General features: G+C 48.7%; 1 protein-coding gene across 1 annotated transcript; it reads right to left on the minus strand.

Moving 5' to 3' along the window:
- Positions 1-452: 452 nt before the first annotated feature.
- On the minus strand, positions 453-11,138 carry CALM1 (calmodulin 1). Its single transcript, XM_086709027.1, has 6 exons — positions 10,932-11,138; positions 8,115-8,145; positions 7,054-7,197; positions 4,782-4,888; positions 4,220-4,355; positions 453-4,036 (listed from the first exon to the last, which is right to left on the minus strand). Exons 1-6 carry the CDS (start codon positions 10,932-10,934, stop codon positions 4,008-4,010), a joined length of 450 nt encoding a protein of 149 aa, XP_086565153.1. The 5' UTR covers positions 10,935-11,138; the 3' UTR covers positions 453-4,007.
- Between the last annotated feature and the right edge of the window lie 496 nt (positions 11,139-11,634).

An 11,634-nucleotide genomic window follows, 5' to 3' on the forward strand; every position in this document is an offset into this window, starting at 1 on the left:
CAGGGGAAGGTTTCACCTCCAAGGTTGTAAAGTTGCATCCCACCCCGTTTCCTTGGCCGCCCTGCTCTTGACGCGGGCAGAAGTAATATGGGCTTAGGTATAAAATTCCCGTCCAATTTGTACAGTGCATTTCTTCACACAATTCCTCAAGAAACTTGGAATTAACGCTGAGGTTAAAGGGAAATGAACCTTTTCGTGGTGTGAATTTTCTGCATAAAGCAAGCACGGATACAGTGATTGGCCACAAGATTGAGTTCAAATGTCAGCTATTATCACTTGAACTTAAAACTAGAGTAAGGCTAGAGTGGGATGTGTCTGTGGTGTTTCTGGCCCCTCATGCTCGCCCACTGTCCTAGAGCCTGGGTGGAATAACATCTGAGGGCAGGTGTACCTCGCCCATTAAGCAGAAGGGATCGGAGGCTATACAAGCTAAAAACCTACACAGTTCGCAGTTAGAGATGAAAGGCTGCAGAAATGTTTATTGAATACAGTGCCAGGTTTATAAATAAAACTTATTTACAATTTCCATAGAGTTGGTCCCCCATCAGAGAGGTGGTTAAATCTCCAAACAGTTTATCTCAAGATTTACAGAAACATTCAAGTACATCTCCTTTTCAAATCGCCATGGTGAAGGGTTAACTCCGGTAACAGAACTACGGCCATCTTTTGCTACAGACGTGTGTAATGAACAGTAGAAGGGCTGGAGAAAGAACACACACCCCACCCACGCCACTACCTTCTTACTCGAGGGATACAGACCGCAAAGGATTTCTGTCTCCTAGAAGACAACTTCAGGGGATTTAAAAAAAAAAGGAAATCGTAAACTGCCGGCTGAAGGGACGGGTTAAGACACATTCGTGGAATCCTAGTCACTGCCAAAAGGATAATGTATTTAGGATATACAGTATTAGTTCAAAGGTTTAAAATAATTGAATGAAACAAGAGCAGACCCTTGACCAAATTTACATTCTTGGTTTAGGAAGAAGTTCCCAGTATGCTGAGGGGCCAATAATATGCTGCTACTCTGATGTGCCACGGTGGCACTTAGGGAGGCCTACCGGACGGCCGCTCGTTACGATACAGGTTAGAAGTACAGTCAGACATGCATTTATAAAGAGAATATAAAAATATGTACAGTAGCTAATTTTCAATGTGTTGCCGAAAGACACCAATTAAAGTGTGCAAAAATTCATTTGTCTAAAAATCAGAAAAAAAGCCTTTCTTGGCAACAGTGCATCAAAAGCCCATCTGAAACATCGAGATGCATTTGCCTTGCTTAACACCTACCCCAAACAGATGGAGAACAAAACTATGAAAGTGTTTGCCAAGTACTCAGCAGTTTTTTTATGGCAAGTCTCAGGCTCAAGCGGGATGCCAGTTAAACTAGTCACTTTATATATATAAATATATGTATATATTTATAGAGCAGTTAGAAGTAGGGGCAAGAGTTTACAGGAAGGTGCTAACCAACGTTAGGGGGACGGACCCCCACATCCAGCTATTTCCTCTCACAAACTTGTGCAGCCTGCAAACGCCCAATCTGGGCTGGTCATCCCCTCAAAAGCCAGAGGGGAAAAAAAAGGCTACAGCGGACTGGGCTGCCCCTCGACACCAAGCTGAACTCAGCACTCCCTGGGGGCAAGGCTTCACTTCCCATCCAGGATGCTGGCCATGTAAGACTCTGACTTCATGAACGGTCTTTCACGAAAGACTGTGGGACCGCTTAAATGGAGCCCACCCAGCTTCTAGAAAAAGACTTGACGAAAGAGTTAAGACAGAAGGCAAAGTTTTGAAAACAAGTTAAATCACCCCCATCCCTCTTTGACGCTACGGAGAGGCCACTGAACACAGGCCCGCGATGGGTCAACACTTGGCCTCCCTGCAAGAAACGTCCAGGAGCCCTTGGTCCTCACTGTCTCACCAGAAGAACCTCTAAGGTGTTCTCAGGTGCTCCTTCCAGATCCAGGGAACCCTGAAAGCCATCTCTAGTTCAGTCACCTTCTCTTCTACAACCGCCCAGTCTAAGGACCAGCAGCAGATGGGTGGGCTCCTCTCCACGGCTCTGACCTATCCCTCTGGCAGGAAATCTAACAGGCTGCAAAATGCCAGAAAGACAGGGAGTAGGAGAGGGAGAAGCCAAGGGTCTCTATAAACCAGCCCCGAATGCACCCGTTTGGCTGCCAAGAGCTTCTCGCTGCCTCACTGGCAGCCTGCTGCTGTCCCAGGCAAATTAAAACCGCCCACGAACACTCTTGAAACCCCCATCTCCTTACTGGTAAGCTACGACCAGTTAACACCCTGAAAGACGCACCTCCAGCCTTCACTGCAGAAAAAGAGTTCTACGCTAAACGCATTCTGTCTTTAAAGGGGCTTTTGGAGAACACCAATCCCACCGCAAAGACCAGTGTCAGCATCTCAGTTTTGGTTACAGGTTTATAATTAGACACAAAATCCACTCCATGCTGGAGTTGTTTACTTTCAGGCTGGGGACTACTTGGGAGAAAGAAAGCAAAGTGTCAAGTCCACTGCAGGAAAACAAAACAAAACAAAAAAATAGAAAAGAAAAGGAGGCTAAGGAAAGTAGTATAAATTAAAAGTCATCAATCAAAGGGGACCGGTGGTGTCTTTTAGGCACGAAGACTGGCTAAGAAGGGACCTCGTGCTCCTACCACCCGGCGAGGATTGAATTACAGACACACAAAACCATGTCTCTTGCACAGATGGTCTCAAGTAGTTACATAAAACAGGTCATCGGCAGCACGACTGAGAAGAACCCCGAAGTACATGCTTGAGAAAAAGTGGGTTTTTTTCCTTCCTTAAGAGCTCCGCTGCCTGAATAATCATGAAGCTCCTGGCCTTCACACCCCACCTCCCCCCAGTGAAAATACAAGTAGACCTACGTGCCTATGGACAGGACGAAGCAATTGCTATCTGCCCGGCTTTAGGCAAGGTCTCACGCTCAGAGGTCGGTGCTGGGATGTCGGGAGGGCGAGAAGCCTGATTCTGGGCTGTGGGCGTTAAATGGTTAAACCTCTCCTCCAACTGCCTTGTCCCCATTTAGATCTCAGCTTTACAAAGCATTTAACACCACTTTAAGTTAATGGTCTTTTTATTGGAAAAAAAAAAAAAAAAGACTAGCATTTACAACTTGGAATGGACGTTAAATTGTAATTTCTTGAACAGCAATGTTGATGGTTGTGCTGAAGAGTCCACAGCCACAGCCTACCTCTGCTGGCTCCAAGTCAGGTTCAGGAGGTTTTAAAAACAGAGAGTCCAAAGATGCTCCCTTGGTAAAGGTTTCTTTTTAAAAATTTGTGTGAATGGTGACAGCCCGACACCCATCTCGCTCTCTGGTACAATGCGGACAACGCTAAACCAACACGCACAGGATGCCGGCAGGATGTGTCACTGTCACCACGGGTGGGGGCGCACGAAGTACAGGGGGCCGTCCTGCTCTGTGGGGCCGCGTCTAGACGGTCTATCTATCCTTCACCCTTTTTTCTGCACAGCATCCTGAGGTAAACCAATTTTAAAGGTTTGTTTTCGGTAAACCCGCTATGACAATTTATACTAACAAATTGAACTAGAACCCATCTGAAACAGGTTTTTTTAAATTTGTTTTTTCATTTTTCGTTTTTAATACAAAGGCCTGACTGTGCTCAATCGTCAAGCTGCATGCATGAAAAACTGGCCAGCCCAAACAGTGTAGTAATCATTAGCAAATGGAACTGCAAGGAGTCCACTAAGTGCTTCCTTATCGTTAAGGTAGTACAAGTATTTATATCGTAAAACTGATGTGTAGCGCTTCATCTTTAGGGGACAGGACCACCAACCAATACATGCAGATTTTGTGTGTGTGGACAGAAGGTACTTTTGACATTCAGTTTTGCTATATAGAAACAGAATGAGTAAATGAACTTTTTTTTTTTTTTTTTTTTGCAAGAGGTAAGTAAAAGATTCAATTTGATTCTTCTAGAGGGGGGAAAAAAGGAGTTGAAAGTAGGTCTTCACTTTGCAGTCATCATCTGTACGAATTCTGAAAAGACAAATAATCATAGCTTTTGGTTATCTTCAAAAGTAGCTTTCATGAACACGTCAGCTCTCTTCTGCATTAAAAACAAACCAAAAAAACCCCTGTCTAGTGAAAGCAGGTAGCTTGTTTACCGACACCAAAGGGAAGTCTATTCAAAACTAAGCTAAGGAAATTGTAGTGTTTTACCTTCATAGTTGACTTGCCCGTCTCCATCGATATCTGCTTCTCTGATCATTTCATCTACTTCTTCATCTGTTAGTTTTTCTCCTAAGTTTGTCATGACGTGACGTAGTTCTGCCGCACTGATGTAACCGTTGCCATCCTGTGAACGTGGAGCCTTGTTACTGACGGCGGCAGCTGAGCAGGTCTGTGACTTCGCCATCCCCTCTCCCAGTAGTGCCACTTCTGCATACAGCCTGCACATCTCCGGTCCGGCCCCCTCTCCCCGCTTACCGACTACGTGCATACACTCAGCGAACCCAGAGAACGCAGGGGCTTTGCAAAAGCTAACAAACTGAAAGTAACAACCAAGAACTTGGCTCAGAACTCGCCACTACTTACTATGCTTACTCTCACCCAATAAGATGGCTGCAGAAGTCAGGATATTTGAAAGTGAGATAACAGGGCCCCGGCAATTAGCTTTAAGTGTGCTAACTAGAGAACAGATTGTCAGAGCATTTAGAAATGATAGGGGAAAAAAAAAAAAAGCCATATGTAAGTACCGTCTGCAACACAGATGCAGGATTACCTTGTCAAAGACTCGGAATGCCTCGCGAATTTCTTCTTCACTGTCTGTATCTTTCATTTTTCTAGCCATCATAGTCAAAAATTCTGGGAAGTCAATGGTGCCATTACCTTAAATTAAAAAACAAAAGCTCACATAAAAGAAATGCTCCAGTAATGCTACCTGGCAGTGATAATCTTAAAAGCACTTTACGGAATGGTTGAAGCCTCAATGGCACAAACTGGTAAATTATTTTATTAGGTAAAACCATTTATAAGTCTAAACTGTTTAAACACTTTGCAGGGTAATTTCACATGATTCGTGGTAATTCAAACTAGCAATCGGTGCCCAGGATATCATTTAACGATGCAAAGGAAAGTGCACACGTGGCCTCTTGACCACTAATTGGGGGGTGTACAGTTCGAGAGAAAGAGCACAGCTCCCTTCCATTCCCGAGAGAGGCTTTGGAGAGCGCCGTCCCCCTGAGTGAGGGTGACCACTCCGACCTAACTCTGCCTTGGCCAGTGATGCTGGGAAAGGCTCAGAACTGGCCTGTCAATACAACCAAACATTCTCACAGAAGAAAAGAATTACGGGAGGGGAAAAACTGACTTTGTTATGCCACAGACCATAAACCGTCACAAAGTCTTCTCCAGAAGGTGTTTCTCAACCACATTATAAGTCCACTAATCTTTTTCTCTCCAATTCCGTATCTTTGTTTGTTTCCCATTAAGGGCAAGGCTCGGAAGTGTTTTCATAGCTCAGAACCATAAACATTTAGGGAACAGTGTCAGAAGAATCTGTTCTACAGCCAGTATTCCCAACAACTTCCCCTCTAAAACGAAGAGTTACGTGAACCACCTCCAGAGACAAGCCACCAGATTAACAGGGTAACTTGCATTAAATGGAAACAAAACTAGAGGAAAAAAGCCTTAGGTTAAGCACTCATTTTCACAAGCAAGTACCTTTAAATCAAAATAGTAATTCAAAGACCCCTTTAAGTCATTTTGGCCTCCAAAATTTTAAAGCATTAATGACATTCACGCAAGACAAAAATTATTTGAAGTGCCATCTCCTAGCCATGCAGAGAAGACGTCCTCAGGCATTACACTTATTCATCGCAAAGTGTTAGATTCTGTAGCCCCAGACAACTTCTCTCTCCTTGTTCCATACAATCTAAGGGCCCAAGACACTTTGCCAGTTGCGAGTCCCTAAGCAGTTTCCTAGGCTTCACATGAAACGGGAGGCAGCCACTCCATGTTCCCAGATGGCCTTAGCAATCAAACGCAAGAGAATTATGAGCTATCTCCTTTCCAAAACAACACTAATATGGATGAAAACTCTTTCTGAAGTAGCCCAAATGGGCTGAAACCACTTGTTAAAGAGCCTCGCCCCAAACCCCTGCTTCTAAATGTGATCAGACAAGTTTAACTCTACTTTATCACCTTAGGATACCACATTTGTTTAAATGGCTACTACACCAAGCCAATCATCTAGAAAAGAGTCTAGATCCAAACTGTTTATTCTTGGCTCATCTTTTGAAAAATTACCCATGTTCTACAATGTTACACAGTACATGTATATATGGTTTCCACAAACACATGGTGTCTTTTTTTTTTTTTTTTCAAGAGGGGAATGCTCAGAAATTGTTTACTGATAGAAGTGAGCAAGATAAGGTCTACTCTCCACTCTTCTAGAGTCCAGAGAAATGGATGACCAATTGGTGACCAACTGTTACAGGGGTTACTGCTTGTTCCTTCTTGCTCTGCACCTTATCTTCTTCTTCTAGTAGATTCTATAAATCTACTCCGTACAGTCACCAAGCACCCCATCTCTCCAAGCTTCACGTGATCTTCAAAATTCTCTGGCACAAACACATCCACAGCTCACGCCTGTACTCAATTCTAAGAGTGCTCTTTTCCCACCTTCACTTCCCACTCCTCGAGAGACAGACAGTAAGCTCTTTTAAAAGGTCTACGGGTACTTTTTTTTTTTTTTTTTTTTTTTTAACTTCCCCCACAGGACTCAGTGCAGACTCATGGGCCAGTTGATAAAAGATTGAGCTGTAGGTCACGGCAAGTAGAAAAGAACAAATCAGCGATCTGATCCAGGAAATGTTCTAGACAGTGAGCACAGCCAAAGGCAGGCCCATAATCTTCTATTTTCCTTGTCAACGGCTGTAAGGCAACCACTGCGGTGCATGTGCTTTGCTCTGGGGACCTGAAAGACAATCTTGTGACATGTCTGAACTTGCATTACACAACGCTGGCACTCATTCATAGGTCTAAGCCCTCACCGTCAGCATCCACCTCGTTGATCATATCCTGCAATTCGGCTTCTGTTGGGTTCTGACCCAGTGACCTCATGACGGTTCCAAGTTCCTTTGTTGTGATGGTACCATCGCCATCTTTGTCAAATAGGGAGAAAGCTTCCTTGAACTCTGAAAACAAAAGCGTACCCTTTAGAATGAACGTCTTTATCCAACCCAGGCACAGCACACACTTTCCTTGGGCTTGCCAAAGCAAACCGTCCAAGTTTGGGAATTATCAGTAACTGCCTGGTCTTTATCTGCTAAAATAAAGACCACAACAGTCCTATTGGACTGGCCTCCATTCAGCAGTCCATAAAGCAAAACCACAGTGTTCTCACGTTTTTCAAGAAAACTAAGCTTAAACACACTTAAGTTAGTCCTCAATCCAATCTGACAAGTGAAGATTGGTCAGCAAGTTCCCTTCAGGCCCCTTCCTGTTAAATTTCTACAGCCATAAGCACTCCTGGTTTCATAACAACATGAAGCGGTTCCTAGAAACGTACAGTCCCAGGTAACCAGGCTGTTCTCTCTACATGGCACTTAACATCTCAAAGGCGTATTCCTGGTTTCCTGAACAGAATCATCCTCAAAAAAAGCCCTCCAAGGAACACTAAAAGCTAGAATCTAAACTAACTCCCTTTCCAATGATTATAGTAGTCCTAACGCTCATTTTCCCATTTATTTTCAAACAGCAAGCCCAAGCCTTCGCGGTGAATTACTAAAAGCCCCGTGGCATAAGAATTCTAAACTCCATTTGCGAGGAGCAGGCTCAGCGCCATCTCATTACGCGCGGAGCCCTGAACACCAGGACGTTCAGTCAAACACTCCAGGGCGGAACAAGCATTCCCACCTCCACTTCCTTCCACGTTGCCTCTGAAACACTGGCAAGGAATTCACTCTTGACCTAAATATCTCTGCATATTGTTTCCATTTAAATCAATTCTTAGAAAACTGCTCAGATTATTCGGGGGGAAGGGTCAGAGAAGCCACCCACACAATCGTGCCTAGTTCTGGTCTACTGGAACCCCCTGAAGTCAGCAACTTACCAGCAATCTGCTCTTCGGTCAGCTGATCAGCCTAGATAAAGAAAGAAGACGTTATAACTCAATGCACAAGAGTTGACTGAGGGCAACATAGTTTTCCCAATTATACTTTTAATATTGACCTTTAAAAAAAAAAAAAAAAAAAAAAAAGACAACCATCCCCAAACGGTAGCACTGCCCTTAAATGAAACCCATTTTAAAAACAAACGGTGACAAAGAAGTGACAACACTGTACTTCAGGTTTTCTTGGCTGGGCCTAAGGCGATGTGCTGAGGTCTCCCTAAGGAAGGGTCAGTTCATAATTTGAAAAATGGCACCTCTAGCGGCAAAAGGCCACACCGCATAGGATGCAGCCACAAGCTCTGAGAAAGAAGAGCGCCACCTACTGCGCCAGGGACACCGCAGTCCCCCCTTCCATCCAAGGATCCTAGTCTGAGGCTGCTGTCACCACAGCCAGGATCGCGTCCAGGGGCAGGCTTTTAGCGCACCTTGCGCATTGCTGCGGGAGCTCCAAAATCTCCGAATAGGCGTTACGTAATGGCATTGGAGTGGATTAAGAGGCTTTTAGATCTATTTTATGAGACGCAATGAAGTGGAAAAAAATAAATTTACGGCAATGGGTTACCCCACCTAACTTGATTTCCATGTAATAAATGCTTTCTGTTTAAATTAGGCAGTTATGTCTTAAAAGCCTACCATTTATTACGGCTGATGCCCTCAAATTATCTTTGACGAAGAAGCCAGGAAAAAATGGAACCATCCTACAACTGAGCTGTTACAAAACTGCAAACGTTAAGTACACATAAAGTACACAACAATTGTAAGACTACACCTTCTCTTTTCTGGAAAAGAAGTAGCTATTAACTTTGCCAGAGAATATTTACTCTACCAATCTACCAAGAGCTGCTCATAATAAACACACTTTACTTGAGGTGGTAATGGCCATGAAGGTAATTCTCACTTGTATTGTCTGATCTCTGCAACACGGAACCTGTGCCTCCAGCCAGAGGAATTTGAGAATGCAAGGAGAGCTAATATGGATTTTTATTTTAATGAAGGACACCACCTAGTGAAGCCAGTTACAAAGTAAGTTCTAACAGAAAGCTAACCAAGTCATGTTTACTCGAACTCTTAAATGAAAACTTTCCCAATAAGAACGTTCCAATTTATTTATTTGGGGGGGGGGGACTTATTTTTTCAAATTAGAATTGGGTCTTCCTTCCTTTCTACCCCAGTCACCGGAAGATGGTTTTCTTTACATCGAAAGGAGACCCGATGATTTATGTAACGTCAGGACATCTGTCTTTGTACAACAGGAAGCGGTGCCACACCTCGCAAGAGAAGCTGTCACCTTATCGGGGGAGCACAGTCCCACCTCACCGCAAAACTCTCTTGGAGAGGTTTTTGAGACCATCATCAGCCTTATTCGACAAAGAAATACCCGCCCCCAAATCGCTTTGGCCTAGGGGCAAAGGTGCCCTGAAACTCCCCACCCCGCCAAGCCAGAAAACGCTGTGAGTGATGTCAGCCCTGCCCGCCCAAGGGAGGAAGGGGGCTGTAGAAAACACACCCGGCGAGGCGCACAGGCGCATCTGGCAATCTAGAGGCCGAAGAGAAAGCGGAAACGTGGAGGGCATCTCCCTGCGGACTGCAAAGTGGCTAGGGGCCAGGCAGGGGTGCGTGCCCCGCGAGCAGGCGGGGTGCGGAGGAGCGAGGGGGCCCCAGGGCGGGGACACCGCCCCTCCCAGACCAGGGCCACCCCCACTCCCACCCCCGCTACGGGACCGCGCGGCGAGAGGGGGCCAAGCCCGCCCCGCGCCTCCCACCCGCTTCTGCTCCCCCAGGCGGCGAGCCCGCCGAGCCGCCGCCTCCTCCTAAAGCAGAAACTTTGCGTCTCTAATGGAAACCGAGCCGCGCGCCAGCTCCCTCCTCCCCCGCCCCCCCCCCCCGCCCCAATTAGCGCAAGCCGAGCGCCTCCCGCGGGAAGGGACCTCCCGATGTACTGAGGATCACGCACGCCTTCACTACCGCACTGGGTGGGGGGGCTGCAGGGGTGCGAAACAGGGAGACACGAGCCCGGCCACACCGCAGGGCCCCGCCCGGGCGCAGGGCGGCCGGCCCGCCGCTTCCGCCCTCTCCGCCCCCCACCCCTCGCCTTCCTGCCCCCACCCCACCCTTCCCCGGCTCCTTCCTTCCCAGCCCACGCCCGCGCCGCGCCCCCCGGGAGGGAGGAGGGAAAGCGGCTGGGCCAGAACGCGCAGCAGGGTCGCGGGGTGGGGGAGGAGGTAGACGCGGACGGCGCCCCCCACGCCCCGGCCCGAGCAATGTGCGCCACCGGCTAGCGTGGGCCCATTCATTCTCTGCAGCCCTCCCGACCCGCCGCCTCCGTGCCCCGGGCTGAAGGCGGAGGGGGGTGGGGGTATCGAGTGCCCGGCCCCGCCCGGCTCCCCCGCCCCCCCACCCGGGCCCCGGCCCAGGCGCAGCGCTGCGGGAAGCCCGGGTGCGGCGCGCTGGATGCAGTGGTGCGGGGCTGGGGGGAGGAGGTGGATGCGGAAGGCCCCGGTGCTGCTGCGGCCGGAGCCCCTGCCCGCGCACAGCCCACAGTCAAGTCCAGCTCCAAGAGGGACCAAAATTTAAGAAGAAACCCTGGCCGAGGAAACCGACATGCAAATCCGAAATGCGTCCTTCTTAACCGCAGTTGATGCGTAACACCCGGAAAAAAGGACCTCCCCTCCACCAACAGGGGGGGCTGAACTAAAAATTTGGGAAGAAATCATGGGCAGAGAGCTGCTATGCCGCCGTTTACCACTCCCGACCTACCATGGTGCGAGCGAAGGGAGGAAGAGCAGAGGGAGCGAGGGTGGCTGCACCAGCGCAGAGGCTGTGACGGCGGGGGTGCCTCCGCTGCTGCTGCTGCTGCTGCTGCTGCTAAAGCGCGGTGTGCGCTCAGCGCTGTGCCGCTGCCGCCGCCCGACTGCGAGTAACGGCGCCGCGCCCGCGAGGCTCTCAGCACCACTGCCGAAGTGCGAGCCTGCTCCCCGCGGTATATATATGGAGATCCGTATCCCTCCGCCACGACCGCTGTTGCCTCGCGCCGAGCGGCCCTGCGAGAGGCCGGGCCTTGCCCGCTTGGCCACGCCCCTACCGCGCCCCGCCTCTCGCTGCACCCGCGCGCCGGCCGCCGGCCGAGGCTGGGGCCCGGGACTCGTAGGGTTTGGAGAGGCGCGAGGTCGCGGGGCAGGGGCAGAGGCAGGTGAGGGGTGGTAGCTCCAGAGACTCACACGTGGGGACGCTCAAGGGCGGAGTGTTTGCGTAGCCCCGACTTGGGACAGCCCAGGACTTGAGAAGCTGTCTGCCTCTCGCCCCAGCCCCACCTCCACCTCCACCTGTGGGACACCCTTCCCCCCCGCCTCGCATCTTTTATAGCTTGTCGGGAGCAACCAGGTCACCCTGGTCTTGCGCCCCTGGGTCCCCAGCTGGTCCCCTCCATTCGGGGAGCTTCAGGAGGTCCTGGGGCAAGGGG

Source organism: Puma concolor, chromosome B3, assembly GCF_028749965.1.
Source record: "Puma concolor isolate L17-30 chromosome B3, mPumCon1.1.hap2, whole genome shotgun sequence".
Taxonomy (NCBI): Eukaryota; Metazoa; Chordata; class Mammalia; order Carnivora; family Felidae; genus Puma; species Puma concolor.